At 35.6% G+C, this 20,152-nt stretch overlaps 1 protein-coding gene across 1 annotated transcript in view; it reads left to right on the top strand.

Annotated features, from left to right (window-relative positions):
- The window catches only part of LOC129232857 (uncharacterized), a 114,979-nt gene that overhangs the window by 92,797 nt on the left and 2,030 nt on the right, over positions 1-20,152 (top strand). Inside the window, exons 2-5 of the mRNA XM_054866956.1 lie at positions 14,108-14,134; positions 14,242-14,316; positions 15,328-15,411; positions 16,380-16,454. Of these exons, the coding sequence (XP_054722931.1) occupies positions 14,108-14,134; positions 14,242-14,316; positions 15,328-15,411; positions 16,380-16,454 (261 nt within the window). The remainder of the gene's footprint in view (positions 1-14,107; positions 14,135-14,241; positions 14,317-15,327; positions 15,412-16,379; positions 16,455-20,152) is intronic.

Below are 20,152 nucleotides of genomic sequence, written 5' to 3'. Positions count from 1 at the left end.
TCTTTTGTAATAGATAAGACTTCCCCTGGAAATATGTTGTCATCATATCGCACAGCACACCAATTTCCAGGTACTATGTTAAATTTCAAGGTTGTCAAATCAGACGACTGGCAATAATTTTTAATAACAATATCTGGCTGTTTCTTTTCTTGCACATGCCATAAATTGATTTCATTTTCTATGCGTTTCACTTCTATCACATGCATTCTTTGTATACCATCAATTTTTGGCACAACACACCATGGCTTTTCGACTGAAATTTGTTTGCTTATTTCATCACTGCTTATGTGAAAAACTTTGGTTTTCGGCATTAATTCACTTGCAAGAGCGGCAAAATCTTTTGAAGACTGCACGATGGATTTTTCACATTTACTCATGCACTTTTGCCTAACAAGAGATTTTGCTCTACCTCCAATTCCATCCACGACTCCTTTTCCATGAGAAGTGGCAAAGTACTTCCATTGAAAATCTAAATTGTACTTTACAGAAAGGACATATAGTAATTTAACCATAAATCTGTTTTTAAACTCTGAGGAAGGGCCATCGCTATATATAATATTTGGTTTAGTATCTACAGGTATATCTTTGAAAATGAAATCGTATAAGGTAGTAATGAAGGCAAAAATTGTCTTTGCCCTTGATCTGTGGTGTCTGAGCACACTAAATAAGATTTGCACGATCCATTATCAAAAACTGCTGCTGTAAATAACTGTACAGTCTGTCTGTGCCATAGAGCAGACTGGATTTCATTTTGGTATTCACTCGAAAATGACATGGCAAAATCAACTTGGAGGATTCTGCAATTTTTTTTATCCTCCTCGAACGCCTTTGCTTGAATTCTTTTAATGCGAGTATGTTCTAATATTTGGCAGAAACTTTCTGCCATATGATTGTGGAGTTCTGCTACGCACCCTTCATTAATTTTTATAATTAAGCGGCCTGTAGTCTCTGTAACTCACTCTTTCCACGTAACAGCTTCTTCTGGATTGCATGGAAGGCAAAATTTTTTACCATCCTTACAATTATCACATAAACCTTTCCAACATTTGGAATTCAAATCATTACTATTACAAAGTTGTTGTTCCCACCAAGTATTATCTCATGCAATTGAAAGACCTTTCAATTTCAATCTAAAATTTTCATGGATTTTGCATAAGCACTGATCACATGGTGTACTTTTTAAAAGTAAAACATTTTCTGGACGCAAACTGGCAAATTTGGAAAAGGAAATTTCTTCGTCTGGGTATTCAAATTTCAAAAGAGCATAGGTTTCACGTAGAGACATGGTTAAATAATGTTTGCGTAAGCATTGTTTTTTCCCCCCAGTCCATGTCACCATATTATCTTTTAATCCAGGAGCAATATAAACAATATCACTTCTGAAATAAAAATTCTTAGCTAGTTCAACAACTGTATCCGAGAGTCCACGCTTTTGATTTAGCTGAGTGCTAATTTTTTCTTCAAGTGACACACCAATTTTTTTGGCCAATCCAGTAATTACAGCAACTTTTTTCCTAGGAGATTTTGGAAGACTAAGTAGTGTCCTCTTACAGCTTTTCCCAAACTTTGAGGAGTTCTGTACACACAAGTGGTTTCAGTTGAGCTACTAGTACTAGCTTGGAATTTCAATGTTTTTTTGCCAATTGCTGTTTCTTATTCTGTTGGTATTTAAATTGCCTTGCAGCTGCTGAAACTTGATGCTTCTTTTTTTCCATAGCTGTCATATGCAAAATTCTATTTTTTCTTATCTTTTCTATTCTTACATTTTCATTCTTTTGATAATCCTTATCTTTTAACTTTTTTTATCTCTCTGTACTGTTTCATTCTTTCAGCAGCACTTTTTCCTTTTTTCTCAGATATCTGTTTTTCCATTCTTTTACAATTACTAAAGCAATAAAATGAAAATGGCAAAAAGAAATTTTTCTTCACACTTGCTTTTACTTCAACTGAAGTTGTTGATGCTAATTGCTCAGAAGTAGAATTTGGCTACAAACAAATTTTTCTTCCCACTTGCTTTTACTTCTACTGAAGTTGCTGATACTAACTGCTCAGAAATAAAATTTGACTAAGATATAGTGCCAAAATAAAAGAATTAAAATTTGAAGAATTTGTTGCTACTGCCATCTGTAGGAAAATAATGGATTTTTTTTTAAAAGCAATTATTTTGCAGTTAAAAAAAATTCTATGCATCATGCAAAAAAAGTCTCTTTTGTTACGTAACGTGTGTGACATGTAGATTTGGACCTGGAAAGAGCTAACAAATTAGGATTTATGCTTAAAATTTCTGTTGCAAGTTTCTCATGACTAGCTAACTTATAATATAAACTATCATTATTTGTGTTAAATTTTAACTATTTAGATGATTAAAAATACCTTTTATTTGTAACGTGTGTGATATTTTTTACACATATGTATTTTATGTCATTTATCCATCTTAAATATTTTATTTTTTATTCAAAACTTTAATTAAATTATAAAGGAAGGTTAACAAAAGTTAGAATAGCACTTGTATTAGTTTAATTTTTTACAGAATTTTGTAGAAAGGGAGATGAAAACCGAACTGCAGTTTGACTTTTCTAAACCATGAATACTATACTCACAATTTCCTTTGATTTTTAGCATATGAATTTTTTTTAATCCGATTTTTGTAATTTTTCTTACAAAATACATATTAATGAATAATATATAACTGCAGAAAAATTGAATTTTCGAAAAAAAAAATTTCTGCCAAAACGGACCATTTTCCGTGGAATCGCCCTTGTGTTCGTTTAGCAAAAATATATTTTTGTATTAGTTTAAAAACAAAAAAGCCTTAGGGATTTTAGAAAAAGGAAATTTTCCTAAATGTTTTGAATTAAAAAAAAATAAGCAATATTTAAAATTTTTTTAAAAAAAATTATTGATTACAAAGTAAGTAAGCATGTTATGGTTTCAACAAAAAATAGAATTTACTTAAATTTAAAAAAATTGCTTGAAAGGTACTGTGACGCCTTAATGATTTTGAAGGAAGTTGAGGAGGGGAAATGTAGTATTTTGAACACTTGCTTATATTTTTAGACGTACTAGGCAGAGAGAAAAAGGGGTGGAGGGGGAGGTAGAAGGGGGGGGGTTATAAAACGTAATTAGCTTACTAATACTTAAAATACACCACCAGCTCAGTTATTCCATCCGAGGACTGCAGTTTCGTGCTTTTTAGCACTCATCAGCCCGGAATAGGAATCACATGAGCTGGAGGCGAAAAACCTCTTAAGGGAGCCTAGAGAGCCAAACAAACTGGTAGCCAATGTAAGAATTAGCACAACCAGATGAGTGACCGCAGCAATGGTGTATTCCGGGCTGATGAGTGCTATGCTAAAAAGCACGAAACTGCAGTCCTCGGATGGAATAACTGAGCTGGTGGTGTATTTTAAGTATTTCTGCCTTAGCCGTGGCTTAGGGCGGTAACTTACTACAAAATACCATGCCTTGTCATCAATCTTTGAGTTAAACCGCACCATTGCTGCGGTCACTCATCTGGTTGTGCTAATTCTTACATTAGCTACCAGTTTGTTTGGCTCTCTAGGCTCCCTTAAGAGGTTTTTCGCCTCCAGCTCATGTGATTCCTATTCCGGCTGATGAGTGCTAAAAAGCACGAAATTGCAGTCCTCGGATGGAATAACTGAGCTGGTGGTGTATTTTATGTATTTCTGCCTTAGCCCTGGCTTAGGGCAGTAACTTACTACAAAATACCATGCCTTGCCATCAATCTTTGAGTTGAACCGCACCATTGCTGCTGTCACTCATCTGGTTGTGCTAATTCTTACATTAGCTACCAGTTTGTTTGGCTGTCTAGGCTCCCTTAAGAGGTTTTTCGCCTCCAGCTCATGTGATTCCTATTCCGGCTGATGAGTGCTAAAAAGCACGAAACTGCAGTCCTCGGATGGAATAACTGAGCTGGTGGCGTATTTTATGTATTTCTGCCTTAGCCCTGGCTTAGGGCAGTAACTTACTACAAAATACCATGCCTTGCCATCAATCTTTGAGTTGAACCGCACCATTGCTGCTGTCACTCATCTGGTTGTGCTAATTCTTACATTAGCTACCAGTTTGTTTGGCTCTCTAGGCTCCCTTAAGAGGTTTTTCGCCTCCAGCTCATGTGATTCCTATTCCGGCTGATGAGTGCTAAAAAGCACGAAACTGCAGTCCTCGGATGGAATAACTGAGCTGGTGGTGTATTTTATGTATTTCTGCCTTAGCCCTGGCTTAGGGCAGTAACTTACTACAAAATACCATGCCTTGCCATCAATCTTTGAGTTGAACCGCACCATTGCTGCTGTCACTCATCTGGTTGTGCTAATTCTTACATTAGCTACCAGTTTGTTTGGCTCTCTAGGCTCCCTTAAGAGGTTTTTCGCCTCCAGCTCATGTGATTCCTATTCCGGCTGATGAGTGCTAAAAAGCACGAAACTGCAGTCCTCGGATGGAATAACTGAGCTGGTGGTGTATTTTATGTATTTCTGCCTTAGCCCTGGCTTAGGGCAGTAACTTACTACAAAATACCATGCCTTGCCATCAATCTTTGAGTTGAACCGCACCATTGCTGCTGTCACTCATCTGGTTGTGCTAATTCTTACATTAGCTACCAGTTTGTTTGGCTCTCTAGGCTCCCTTAAGAGGTTTTTCGCCTCCAGCTCATGTGATTCCTATTCCGGCTGATGAGTGCTAAAAAGCACGAAACTGCAGTCCTCGGATGGAATAACTGAGCTGGTGGTGTATTTTATGTATTTCTGCCTTAGCCCTGGCTTAGGGCAGTAACTTACTACAAAATACCATGCCTTGCCATCAATCTTTGAGTTGAACCGCACCATTGCTGCTGTCACTCATCTGGTTGTGCTAATTCTTACATTAGCTACCAGTTTGTTTGGCTCTCTAGGCTCCCTTAAGAGGTTTTTCGCCTCCAGCTCATGTGATTCCTATTCCGGCTGATGAGTGCTAAAAAGCACGAAACTGCAGTCCTCGGATGGAATAACTGAGCTGGTGGCGTATTTTATGTATTTTTGCCTTAGCCCTGGCTTAGGGCAGTAACTTACTACAAAATACCATGCCTTGCCATCAATCTTTGAGTTGAACCGCACCATTGCTGCTGTCACTCATCTGGTTGTGCTAATTCTTACATTAGCTACCAGTTTGTTTGGCTCTCTAGGCTCCCTTAAGAGGTTTTTCGCCTCCAGCTCATGTGATTCCTATTCCGGCTGATGAGTGCTAAAAAGCACGAAACTGCAGTCCTCGGATGGAATAACTGAGCTGGTGGCGTATTTTATGTATTTCTGCCTTAGCCCTGGCTTAGGGCGGTAACTTACTACAATATTGCTTACTAATAGTTTGTAAATATTGAAGTTTTTAATTTTGTATTTCAAAGATGTGCTCTTTTCTCATCTTCATTAACAAATTATATTTTGGAAAAACTTTCAACTCAGTATTCCGGGGTGGGCAGGAACTTGCCCTACCAGTGGCGCAGACCGGGGGGGGGGGAGGCACTGAGAAATTACCCAGTAACTGCTTGTCTCACGATCACCTTTATATAGCAACGATAATAAAAAACGAATTTTTATTTTTTACTAGTGATTCCCGCACGGCTTTGCCCGTAATAGAAAAATCAAAAGGTATTTTGGTTCGCCTGTATATTTACAAATAATGTATGGTGAATTTTCTCGCCAGTTGGCTTGTACCCATGTTACGGTTCCACGTTATGATAATTCGTATCTCGCCAATTGGCTTGTGCCCATGTTACGGTTCCACGTTATGATGATTTCGTAATTTATGATAGTTTTTTTCTTAAAATTGGAATAAAGAAAGAACCACATCGAATTTTCGAAAATGCGTAAGGCCATTCTTTACTTTTTTATGTGTCGTTTTCATTACTGTGTGTAATCATGCTATCTTTTTTAAATTGACCTTAAAAGAGAGGGAGCTGGTATTAAGAGAGTGACGCAGTGCTCCCTTTTAAGTGGGATATAGAATATCTCCAGTTTTAGGGGGCCCGGAGGTTACTCCCCCGGAGGAAATTATCTAAAATGGATATAAAATTCTGCATTTTGAAGTCGTATAAGGGCTAATTGGAAATAATAGGCAAATAATTTCTTTTTTTTAAGTTTTACGCTTTAAAAGTGCTTTGTGATGCAAGTTAATACTTGGAAAGAAATGGGGCAAAGATTTAAAGAATAGGTATCAAGAGAGTAACATACTACCCATTTGAACAATTCTTAATTTATACACTTGATAAGAAATAAAATTGAAGCACACTTTGCTTAGGAGTTTCAAAGACTTGTCTAATTATTTTCAAGGTTTGGTTGGTTAGATTGGGTTTTTGGCTCAAGAGCCCTTGTAGGCTACACTGCGCCAATTCTTTTCAGGGATTTTAGAACCTATCTATAATTTGCACTTTCCAGTCTGTGAAATTGAGTAGTAGATTATACAGTTGTACAGTATTGTTCAAACTTAGTAAGAAACGGCTATTTTAAGTTTAAAAGAAAAAATAAACCTTAATTTCCTATTCAAAAAAGAAAAAATCATGATTTTTTTTTTGTTATAAGATTTTGGAAGATAAGTTGTTACTATATAAACTCTTCTCAAAATTAGGGGGCATTGTCCCCTTTGCCCCCCCTATAAATCCACCCATGCTCTTCTGAATTATTCAAAAACGAAAAGATAATGATTTCTTTTTTTTTTTTTTAATTTTTGGAAGATGTGTTGTTACTACATAAAGTCTTCCCAAAACTGGGGGGGGGGGCACTGCCCCCTCTGATCCTCCATAAATCCGCCCATGCGCCCAGAGTCAAGATGGGCCCCTTGTCAATTTGGTAACCGGGCTCCCTACCACATAAAAATTATACAATATAATATTCCAATACTGATCCGGGCCCCTAGTTTCTGATCAAGATGCCATGCCCCGTCACCGGCCGGCGTTTGGTGTTTTATATTATTATGTTTTAAGCATTTATTTCCCTGTTATAATACAACTGAAAAACATGTAATTACCATTACAATTTTTAATTTAAGGTAACAACTGAGCAGATGAAAATCACTGCAACAGAAGTGCAAACGGCAAAAGATTTTTTCACGAAAATGGTCTACTCTTCTTCAGAAGATGAATACCACTATATCTACGAGACATTTCAGACAGAAGTAGCTGAACCAGTTTTAAGCTACTTTAACAAAAACTGGCATCCTATATATAAGGTAACCATGTTTCCAAAAAGGTATTGTTTTATTTATTTTTTTTTTCTTTGTTTTTACATAATTTTTTCCCCTTCTTTTTTTTTACGTAGGAATGGACTCACATGGCGTGCTTAAGTGACACCTTCCTGAATGCCACAAATAACCGATTTAAAGAGCACGCACGCCAAACTCAAATTTGTAATTAGTCCATACAGTTCCTTGGGTGGATTTGTAAAGAATTTCTTTTTGGCTTTAGACTCCCTGAGGCAGTGGCGGAGCCAGCCGACTGTTTTGGGAGGGGCCATCCTAAATTTTTGAACAACTCCCCAGGGCCGAATTTAGCTCCATGCCGCCCCTAGGCAAATTTGAAATCTGCCAACCCCTCCCCCCCTAAAAGAAGCAAAATATCCTTGACTCAAAAAAAAACGTAAAATAGTGTTTCGCAGATTCAAACTGTGAAACTTATGAAGAAATGATGGCGTTTCACATTCTGAGGCGCCCCGATAAAATGAGCACAGTGATCTCCCCAAAAATTTGATATTCGGCAACTTTTGCTGACGATTCGGCAAATACCGTGATTGAAAAACATTTGACTTTTATAAGATGTGTGAAAGTAATCATTATTAAATTACAAGAAAAAATTGTCTCTGTGGAAAATGAAAGAATGCTAATATTTTACTTTCAAGAATAACAATTTAATTCAAAAAATGTGTATTATAATAGCAAATTTGCCGCTCCTGAAAAGTTTGCCGCTTTAGGCAGCTGCCTACTTTGCCTATTAAGAAATTAGGCCCTGATAACTCCTCAGAAATTTTATTAAAATGAAGTTTTAAAAACTCAATTTTCGGGATATCGAGACATTAGGTGAGGGGGTGGATTTAGAAATCTCTCTCAAAAATGTTTCAAAATTTAAATTTCCGAGTAATTTTTGAAAATTAGGAAACTAAAAACGCATTTTGTCCATTTTTGATGATGTACGGACAAAGGTCAGGTTTCGGGCGCTGGCCCGAAAATACTTTTTGAAAATAAAGCTTAGAAAACCAAATATTCTGTCATTATACATTAAAAAGTTAGAAGAGGAAAGGTGCTCTTCTAACTCTTCAGCTGCAAAGCCTAAAAATGCATCTTTAGGTAATGTTTGCTTACATTTAAGGAAGTGTGAAGGTGCTTAGAATCCTTCCTTTTTGGAAATATTTTGCCTTTGAGACTCTAAAAATTCGATTTTTAACTATATTTATACATATTTTAGAAAGGGATGGAAGATTCGTGAGCTCCTCCAAAAAAACTCATTTTAAAGCTATCATCACGATATAAACTAGGGAGGGAGGAGGTCCTATCAAAACTCGTTTGTAATTGAAGTCCCAAAAAAATTCATTTAAGTTGCTTTTAAGCAAGTTAAGTCATACGGGCTGGATAAGCTAGTTTGCGTTGACATTTTTTCCAAATAAAAGACTTAAAATGCAATTTTTTGCTACATTTCAAGGCATTTGTGAAAGGGCATGGGAAAAGGGGGTTCCCCTCCTAGTTTCGAAATTAAAGCCATAAAAACGAAAATTTAGGCTCTCTTTGGTCTTGTGAAGAATAGGTATACTCTGAGAATCGCAGCATTTAGAGAACGTCAAAGTGTCTGTAGTTGAAATCAAGAAATGATGTAAAAGATGGAGAAAAATTTTGGAAATAAAAGTTTTGTTTTGAGGATAGAGATATAATTTATCTCCCAATTTAGGCCTATACTTCTTTTTCAGTAAAATACATGTGTTAAATTTTGTTAGCTTCTCATAATATTTTTCTTCTTTTTTTTCTTAAAAAAATTCCTACAATCACAAGGCTTTGGGAGGGGCCATGGCCCCCATGGCCCCCTCTAGATCCGCCCCTGCCCTGAGGAGTGTGAGGGACAAAAACATTCCTGATGCAATGTCGAAAGTCCCCACTTCCTCCAATAAACTTCTGGCGAGTTTCCAACAGGTTTTAATGCCCTTCCCCATGGCGTACATAAATAGGGAATACGAAGCCATACATCCCAATATGCTTGTGGAAGTTTCCGAGGGGAACTTTTCGTATTTATCTAGGGGAAGGTTGTTTGGCGTGAACACTTGCTTCTGCTCATGCATCGCATATAACTCGATGAGATTACCTTGCAGGCATGTGTTAGGATTAAGGCAAATGTTGGAGATGCCTCTTTTTGATTCAGATTTGATCAGCACACGGTGGACCAAACATTACATGCAGACTCGACGGAGAGTTTTTCTGAAAAAGCCAACTGTTCACGAAGACGAGGAGGTGGTTGCAACTGAAGCCACTGCAATCCCAAGGCCAAAATCGAGACATGAGAAATTTCGAATGGCATCTATTAACAACAGAGATCGCAGACGCCGTGTCAGAAACTTGCGGGGAAGATTTTTCAAAAAAAAAAAAAAAATGGAATTGCTCCAAAATGTCTTAAAGTTAGTTTTCTAATTAAAAAAAAAATTAAATGTTTTCATGCTGTTTTAATGTTGTTAACAATTTCTTTAATTTTCTTACAGTAATCTCAATAAAAACAAAGAATTTAGTATCTGCACTGGCAGTCCCCATGGCGTACATAAATAGGGAATACGAAGCCATACATCCCAATATGCTTGTGGAAGTTTCCGAGGGGAACTTTTCGTATTTATCTAGGGGAAGGTTGTTTGGCGTGAACACTTGCTTCTGCTCATGCATCGCATACAACTCGATGAGATTACCTTGCAGGCATGTGTTAGGATTAAGACAAATGTTGGAGATGCCTCTTTTTGATTCAGATTTGATCAGCACACGGTGAACCAAACATTACATGCAGACTCGACAGAGAGTTTTTCTGAAAAAGCCAACTGTTCACGAAGAAGAGGAGGTGGTTTGCAACTGAAGCCACTGCAATCCCAAGGCCAAAATCGAGACATGAGAAATTTCGAATGTCATCTGTATTAACAACAGAGATCGCAGACGCCGTGTCAGAAACTTGCGGGGAAGATTTTTCAAAAAAAAAAAAAAAAAAAAAAAAAAAATGGAATTGCTCCAAAATGTCTTAAAGTTAGTTTTCTAATTTAAAAAAAAATAAAAATAAATAAATGTTTTCATGCTGTTTTAATGTTGTTAACAATTTCTTTAATTTTCTTACAGTAATCTCAATAAAAACAAAGAATTTAGTATCTGCACTGGCAGTTATGTTCATCAGGTAAACGCTATGAACTTTGTTTTATTAATTAAATATACACGCAATTTTATTTTGGGCTTATATTTTCCATGTTAACACTATAATTTTCCCGCAAACAAAGACCCGAGTGGAAAGAGAAGTGAAGAGCATTTTATAGTATAACTAGCTGCGTTGCCCGGCTTTGTCCGGTCTACCTTGAAAATAAAAGTTGTGTCAAGTGACGTATATTCAATCATCAGGCGTAAAAAATAAATAAAAAAATCATCATGATTTCCCTTCCAAACAATGACGACAGATATTAAAATACTTTTAAGAAATTAAATCCAGAAAGATGGATTTAAAATACGTAACCATGGAAATACAAAATAAAGTAAGTTTAAGGAATTAAAATGCGAAAGAAAATGGTTCACAATTTGAATGGAATCGAGATTTCTTAAACTTGATTTAAAAAGACTTGTAACTTTTTTCCTTTCGAGATAAAAGCTTAGTTTTTCGACCATAGGTCGAGTTAGATCTGGAGTAAAAAAGGTCGCTTTTTCCAATGGCGTCAAAAAGAAAGCTGTGGGACAGTTCCTTCACTTTTTATCGATTTATTTAATGAAAAAAGTATTGCATAAATTTCAGCTAAGCCTAAAAAAATTCGAGCTAAAAACGCAAATAGCTCCCACCGTAATGAAGTTAGAGCATTGAAACAAATTACGCCCCTTTCTAACGATATGTAATATTAATATGTGTAAGTAATTTTTCACCCAAATAATTGAAAATTTATATGAAAATTGGACGTAAATTGGAATAAAAAAAAGAACTATTCGTCGAATTTTATTCGAACTGGTCTGCAAACCTTTTCAGGAATTAAAGGAATAAACTGAAAATTTCAGCGCAATCCGCCGGGTAGTTCTCGAGTTTTTCGAGTTCAAACACACAGACGCTTTTTGAGGACTTCATTTTATACTATGTAGAGATGCGTAATATATCTAAAACTTCTCTTGAATGAAGTATTTGTTCCGTGAAATACTTGAGTCAAAGTAATATAATACTTGTTCCTATTCGTAGGTTCAATGCCCACAGATTCTTTGCCTATTAATGATGAGAGTATACTGCTACCATATGCATACCTGCCAAACCTTCGGGATTTCCCGGAAGTTTTACGGATTTTTATGTCCTTTTCCGTTTTTCCGGTTATGAGCGAAATCTTCCGGATTTTTCACGTTTTGTAGGAAAACAATTGTATCTCGCCAATTTTGGCGCTAACGATTCTTTTGTGGAATGCGGCACCGCGTTTTAGGCCAAGTAGCCAAGGAAAGGTTGCCGTAGGAGAATGGCACGAGAAGAAGTGAGGCAAGATTATGACGTTACGGAGTGATACAGCGCATGACTTCATCGGGATCCAATCAAAGCAAGCGTCGCGCCTGGCAACTAGGGGCACAATTTCGGCGCCGATTATCTTCTCGTTCTCTCAGTTCGAGCTGTTTGTGCTTTGTTCTGTTTTTAAAATGAGTACCAAATGTTATTTCCAAACTTTTAAAGAAAGCAATAAAAGTAATATTTACTAAACGAAAGTAAGTTCAATTGATATGAAATTCATAACTAATATATTGTTAAATGTAAAGAGGATAGGGGTCCTGTTTGATTTTATTTTGCGTTAAAATCTTGTGGATAAAAATTAAAAAATCTTCCGGTTTTTTTTTCTCGGAGGTTGGCAGGTATGCATGCCGCAGGTATACTATATGCTATTTTATTGATCGCTTCATTAATACAGTTTCCAAAATAATCTGCATTGTATTTTTCAAAATTTATTATGTGTTTCTTTTCTGTTTGGATCATGACTACGTGACGGTATTCCCTGACCGTTTTACTTTTGGTAGCACTGAAACTCTGACAGATATAAAGGGTGTCCCAAAATTAACGCAAGATTTGAATTTGCCGCCATTTTTGCAATAAATGGTTGGCAACCCTGAAAAAAGAAAAATTTGACAGCTGAGAGTTTAGGGTAATCAAAAATGGAGCGTTATACGATACAATAACGCGCTTTCATTATTGAACAATTGTTTCAAAAATAATGAAAGTTGAGGCTGGTCGAGCAGTTACTGATATTGGCGCTCGGTATCGCAACACGGTAATGCACGGGTGGTTGTGGGCTTGTTGACATAGACCTTTGAATTCAAATAACCCCATAAGAAGAAATGTTAAATCAGACGATCTAGGGTGCCAATTCTGATCACCGAAATCAGGGGCCAATCCAGGATTTTTTTCTCGCTACCTATTTTTGTGAAAGTATTACATCCTTCTATTTTTGTGAAAGTTTTTTTTTTATCAGCATTGTTTTTGTGAACTTTTAGAGGCGTCCTATTTTTTGTAAAAGAGAAGTAGAACAAGTGAAATTTTAGTTCGAAAAGTGTAAATGTCATCTAGTATTATTTTTAACAGATTTTGTTTTTTGGGGAGGGGGGGAGCTAAAAGCCTAAGAAGTACCAAAAATACCATCTTCATTTCAGCTTAATGGGCTATGTACTGTGTACAATATAGGAAATTATGAGAAAAACGGTTTCCCCAAACAGATGTTAAAAGATTGCGATGCTATTGCATAAATACACTTTGGCAAGAAACAGCTAAAAATGAGTTAAAATATCACAAAAATGTTTCTATTTAAGCGATTGTTCATATAAACCTGCTTAGAATTTTATGTTATGAGTAAATTTTGTTTTAAACAGAGAAACAAATTTTATATTTTAAAATGCGAATTTTTGTGAAATTTTCGATGTTTTTGTGAAGCTACCTGATTTTATTACTTGATTTTTGTGAAGGTACCTATTTCAAAACAAGATTTTTGTGAAGGTACCGAAAAACGGTAGCAAAATCAGCCTGTATTGGGCCCTGGAAATGAGAGAGTACGCGACTAGGAAATGCCTTATGCAGTCATTGAAATGTTTCACTCTCTCTAGCTGTATGGTACAATAACACCCCATTTTTATTAACCCTTAACTCTCAACTGTCAAATTGTTCTTTTTCCATGGCTGCCAACAATTTATGGAAAAAATGGTGGCAAATTCAAATCTTGCGTTAATTTTGGGACACCCTTTAGAAGAGACGCCACTCTCCGATCCGGAAATTGGAGATTGCTATGCTGGTCTGTATTTTTTATCTTGAAATACAGTGAAGCACCGTTTATACGTTTCTCTTTTATACGTTTTTATCAATGATACGTTTTTAAAATTGGTCCCTGCAGAGTCTAACACACATTAACCTATACCTATTATACGTTTTTTCATTTGTACGCTTTTTTCATACAGTCCCTTCAAAAACGTATAAACGGTGCTTCACTGTAATTACAAACCTACCACATTTGATATTTTGGAGCCAAAATTCACCAGTTTTTGCAAGAAAGAAAAAACTGAACAGAAACCTTCTCAGCAACTTGTGCCAGTTTTGTTCACTGTTCCTATTTCTTTGTTTGAAATGAAAAGGCTTTTGTCATTTAGTATCGAGAAACAATATTATATGCTATCAATAAAACGATTATTTTGAAGGTTACAACGTTTAAAGCTTCTTTATCTTCAATTCAAAACCCAATCCGTTTAATCTGTTATGAGTAAAGAAAAAGCATTATTACCGACAAAGAAAAAAAAATACTATTGATTTGGCAGATGAGGTTTTAGTTTAAGACTAAAATTAGCAGAAATGTACTGTCATATAAATGAATTTTCCAAAGTAATTAAATTATTTTCTTTTCTTTTACAGCTCATAATCGTCTGCCCGATACAGAAGGTAATGGCGCTGTAAAAAAAAATAATAATAAATTTAAAAAATGCTCTGTGCACAAAGAAATGTAAGTCAGCAAGATTGTTTCTATGTGTTTTTCTTTTCGTTTGCAGCCCATACTCGTCTGATCGCTCCAGAACTTGGGCTAAATTCTATGCTAGATAGAAACACCCCTTCTACTTCAACAGGTAATAGCCACGAGAAATTAAAAAAAGATCTGTGCATACAAAAATATGACACTAAAATTGTTTTCCTTTTCCTTTACAGCCCACAATCGCCGGCTCGTTCCAGAAAATTCAGCTGTTAGCCCAAATGATACAAACACTTCTTCAACATTCTATGGGAGGGGTCCGAACCCCTCCCATAGTTCTTGCCTTTTTTTTTCTCTCGATTGATTATGATTCAATGTATTTTATACGTAAAATAATTCCAAACAAAGATAACAATAATTTCAGTTTTTATAAGTGAAAAGTAAAATCCTCTTGTTAAAAGAATTTTTTTTAAATATGCAGTTCTCCTATAACGAATTGCACAAACAAGAGATCTTTCTTGACTTTGAAAAAGCTAAAAACATACTTAAGAACAAACAAGTATATTGAAGGTTTAATAGGGGTTCTTTCACTACTGAATTCAAGCAATGTCACCGTCACACACTCAGGAAGTTATAAATAAACTCGAAAAACGAACTAGAAAACTAGAATTTTTTTCTACGATATTTTGTAAGCTTATAGAGACAGGCTGGTGTCTGTAAATGTAATAATCAGGTTTTTAATTTTGTAATTACAGTTTAAAATGAGATTTTTCTTGGTCTTCAGACTCGGTGCTTCTAATAATGAATTTGATTCGCTATTTTCATGTTTGAATAATGAGAAAAGTGAATACATAAATTCTTGTGCTTTCTGGTGACTTAATTTAGTGTCTGTTATTATTGTTTTTGTATTAATTAGTGCTAATTATTTATTCAATAATTTATTTTTCAGTTTTTTGTTGCCGAGAATCAATAAAATCAAGTGAATATGATTGACGCATATTGGGGGGGGGGGATGAAAATGGGACTTTAAACTCTGGACCCTCCCCTTGCAAAATTCCTGTGTGCGCCACTGGTAATGGCTGTGTGAAAAAGGAAGGGGGGGGGGTATGCATAAAGAACTATAAGACACAGCAAGATTGTTTTCATGTGTTCTTCTTTTCTTTTGCAGCCCATACTCCTCTGATGGTTCCAGAAGGTTCAGAAATTTGGCTAAGTTCTGTGCGAGAAAGAAACGCTCCTTCTACTTCAGCAGGTAAAGACCCTATTATTTAATAAAATAACAGTTTAAAAAACTAAAAGAACACGCTTTCGTAGCAAAATGAACTAAAAAGTGGAAAATAATCTTTGGATGATAGTAGTTGACCAATCACTTAATTTTAATGTAAAACAAAACAGCATGGGGTGCTGTCTATTTACATTTTTGCTTGGACAACAAATGGAAGAAATTCAAGACAACTGATAAGAAGCCCCCCACGCTTTTTTGTATTACATTAAAATTAAGTGATTGGTCAACTACTATCATCCAAAGATTATTTTTCACTTTTTAGTTCATTTTGCTACGAAAGCGTGTTTTCTTAGTTTTTTAAACTGTTATTTTATTTTCTTCTTTTTAGTTTAACTTGTTTTACGAAAAAATACCGATGTATGTGTGCGGAAATCATATCTACATTACTTTGAAAATTTGAGATGCATTTGAATAAAAGTTTTGTTCAACAATGGTCGGATCAGCAATGAATTTCCAATTGGAGGCTCACAAAAAAATTTGGCATGAAAACAATTATATTTCATGTTCTAATTACCTTGGAACATTGGAACAAATTTTGTCTGATGCAGAAAAATTAAAGGGTTTTGTAGATATTTTTAAATAATTTTTGCGAGCATTTTTTAATGTATTTTTTAAAATTTTTCCTTTTTAACATTGTTGGATTTGTGCCAAAATATTGATTAAAATTGGAGGAAACTAGCAATTAAAAGAGTTAATTAATTATTTTGATTATAGAATATTGCATTGTCATCGGGTCTGAGGTCTCGTGCCAAATTTCAAAAGAATCCGATCGCAGGAAGTGGGCGAAATTTGAGCTGCAAGATTCCGTTACAAGATACATACATACATACATACAGGTGAAGCTGATAAAAGCGTGTTAGAAAAGAAAAAAAATCTGTGCATAAAACAAATATGTCAGCAAGATTGTGTTTATGTGTTTTTCTTTTCGTTTACAGCCCATAATCGTCCGCTCGTTCCAGAAACTGCAGCAGTTAGGTCAAATGATACAAACACCTTTTCTTCCGCAGCAGGTAATGGGTGTGCGAAATGATAAAAAAGAAAAATTAATTTGAATTTTGACATCTTGAATTCAAATTATCTTTTTCGCAATCACGAGTGTGTGTATGTAGGCGTGTGTGTTTGTGTGTGGAGGGTATGTGTGTTTGTGTGTAGGGGGTCTGTGTATGTGTGTGTAGGGGTATGTGTATGTGTGTGTAGGCATGTGTGTTTGTGTCTGTGTGCTGGCATAAGTGTGTGGGTAGTTGTGTGTATGAATGTGTGTGTGGGGGGGGGGGGTATGTGTATGTGTGTAGGCATATGTGTTTGTGTCTGTGTTCATGTATGAATGTGTGGGTAGTTGTGTGTATGTGTGTAGGCATATGTGTTTGTGTCTGTGTTCATGCATGAATGTGTGGGTAGTTGTGTATATGTGTGTGTGTATGTTTTTGTGTGTATATGTGTAGGTGTCTGTATGTATGCGTGTGCGTATGTGTATGTAGGCATATGTGTGTAGGCGTATGTGTGTAGGTGTATGTGTTTGTGTGTGTTTGTATGCGTGTGTGTGTTTAGTTGTGTATGTATGCGCATGTGTGTAGGACATGGATGCAACCTGGAGACGGCTTTTGCTATAGGAGCAGCATCGTGAGGAGCCGGTCGACGGAGGGTGGCGGTGGGAAAATAAAATGATAGGACGCCAAAAATAGTCAAATGAAAGCAATAGGCAATCGTGATCGCTCAAAAAAAAAAAAAAAAAAGAATGATTCATGAGAATATGGAAATATAATTTGATGCAAGAGAGAGAATATATATACAGTGATATCCCGTTACAACGAACTTCAAGGCACCGCGAATTTTGTGTGTTGTAACAGGAATTTTGTTGTAATGGAATTCAAATAATGTAATGGCAATTATATAGGGACTGAAAATGTATTTGGTTGAAATGGAAATTTCGTTGTACTGGTATTCGTTGTAACGGAATTTCACTGTACTATAAAACTCAACATGCACAGTGAAACAATAATTGCTTAACTTATCCATATCTTATCGAATTTCCAACATTTTAATTTCAAAAATTTTTATAACAAACTTCCCTTGTGTGTTGTCAATTTTTTTGGTCAACTTTGATGGAAAACTTTGTGTTATGAGCCAAAACCCTTCAAATAAAATTTGTAGTTTGGAAAGAAATGCTTATATCTTCCTGAATATCAGTGATACTTTCTTGAAAGTATAAAATAGTTGAACATAGGAAGCTAACTACTTTCTGAAATTTAGAGTTCATTCTCAGCTATTAAGAACGAACGATGATCAATTAACATTTTACTTTTCCTTAATTTGTTATTGATCCCCGAAAAGCGTGGAGGATATAACTTTTATTGAAAAATGACAAGTGGTGCATACCTTTTATGTGACAAAAGTTACAAAGCAATTGGTATCTTATTTCTTGAGAAATCGTTAAAAATGTGAATTTTTGAAAGTGTCCCAATACTTTTGATCATACAGTTAGTGTACCTGTAGTAGTTCTGGAGATACCGGGCCGATCCTAGGGTGTCGGCCGCCTGCGTGCAAAGGCCTAAGGGGCCGTCCTTCAAGAGTAATTTGCTTTTCTGTATCAGGCTCTAAGTAAAAAAAAAAGGAGGAAAGATGAATTTATAAAAAATAATAAAAAATTTATTCTAAGAAGATCCTTAGGTACAATTTATAATTTATACTAGCTGAGTCGCCCGGCTTTGCACGGTCCACCTCGAAAATAAAAGTTATGTCAAGTGACGCGAGTTCAACACTCAGGCTTGAACCAAAAAAAAATTTAAAAAAAAAGTCAGTGAAATTTTGCAGGAGATGGCGGAAAACCCCCAAAAAGTAAACATTTTAAATCCCCTGATTACAGGAAAAGTCTGAAAACAAAAACAAGAATTTTACCTGTTCATATTCGAGAAAAAAAATGGCAACAGCTCTTTCATCTCAATGATTTTCTCCACGCTTTCCATTTTAATAAAAGCGTTGTTGCGGAAAGTTGAGATGAAGCACTCAATAATAATTTGAATGGAGGGAAAGCCTTCGAAAAATGGGGATTTTATGTCGAAATCCAAGCTTCATAATTAATAGTTTTTAATTGATATCTCCGCTAATTATTATCGGAGGATTATGTTTCATAGCCAAACATGAAGACGGGAAGATGACGAATCCATCGATACCTGGTTCGATGGTCAGTTCACTGTCGTTCATGAGAAGAAGCTTGGACATACATAGATACGCTCAGTTTTTAACTATATAAGAGATCTTTGAAGAAAGTAATAGATACCAAAAATTACTAATTATAAAAACGCATTTTAGTCTGTCTTTGGCGACATCAGAGGAATGACGGAGATTCAAGGAATGGCGGGTGGAGGGTATACACCAGTAAACTTTAGAAAAATTGACATATGAAAAATAGTTTTAATTTATCTCTGGTTGTGTTGTGATGAAAGGAGAAAAGAGTCGGGGATATTCAAGATCCATGCAGAAATTATAAAAATTGGCATCAAAAATTGCAGTTTTAGGAACTTTTTTGAAACTATATGGGGCCTGGGGCCGCCCCTTGCTCTGGCAGCACGTGCTGCACACCTGCTAGGATCGGCCCTGTGCAGATAATAGCTGCTTTATTAATAAAATTATGTGTTTCTGTAATATTGTTTCCTTTGTATTTAGCATATTTGAAAATAATCTGCTTCTACTTTTAACGATAATAAGTAATGAAGCTGCATAAGTTGTGCTCAAAACAATATCATTAAAATTTAAGACCAATCAATTTTTTTTATTCAACTGACCCATTGAGTAAAAATATTTCTTTCTTAAACTTTTAGCTTTGAATGACTGCAGCAGAATCTCTTTGCCAAAGGCGTTAAAGAGGAGAGGGCGCTCAAAGGGTATTTTTTACTTTATAAAGACTTTCAAATGCTGAATCCATCATTTTTGCGCAGTGAAATTTTAAATGCCTCTTTCATGCCCCTTTTGAATAATGCAATTATTTTTTTTCCTTAAAGGTTTCGAGAAAACTGTCACAGGGCGGAGGAAAAGGAAGGAAATTAAGCCCATAATATTCAGGAAGCAGTCAGTAAATGCAAAACAAAGAACTTTGAGTTGGTTTGTTAACGCCGACAAAGTCAACACAGCATTGACCCAACATAGTCTCATTGACGAAAACCATATTGGAATGCGCCCTGAACATGTTTCCTCGGCATGCTTAGATGATGCAGTAGATCTTGACTTAATCAAGACCATTTTGACAGAAGATGCATGGAAAGCTGTTCAATCTGTTTCAAAAGTTGAACACTGTTTAAAGGTCTGTTTGTAAACAAAAAAGACAATTCTGTGAGGTGCGATGCATGTCTTGAATGGATGCACTTCCAATGTTTAACACAAAATGTCAACAAAAAAGCAAGTTTTTTTTTGCAACGTTTGCCACTTTACTAAACAGCAATAATAGAAAGTTTTATCAATACACAGATGAAATTTGAAATTGAAGAAAATTAAAAATAAGTAAATGATTTTCCAAATTCTAATAAAATTTTTCATAAGAAGAATTAACAAATTGTTGCAACTCTTTAAAGACTATTTCTTAGCTTACATTATCTGTATAACCTAAAGTGTTCCTTCAGGCGTGCAACTAGAGTAAATTTTTCAGAACAAACTTCACAGAAAAATGGCTTTTCGCCGATATGGGATCAATAGTGTTCCTTCAGGGGTGCAACTA

This window comes from Uloborus diversus, unplaced genomic scaffold (genome assembly GCF_026930045.1).
Source record: "Uloborus diversus isolate 005 unplaced genomic scaffold, Udiv.v.3.1 scaffold_14, whole genome shotgun sequence".
NCBI classification, from domain to species: domain Eukaryota; kingdom Metazoa; phylum Arthropoda; class Arachnida; order Araneae; family Uloboridae; genus Uloborus; species Uloborus diversus.
This window is presented reverse-complemented; position numbering and strand designations above follow the sequence as displayed.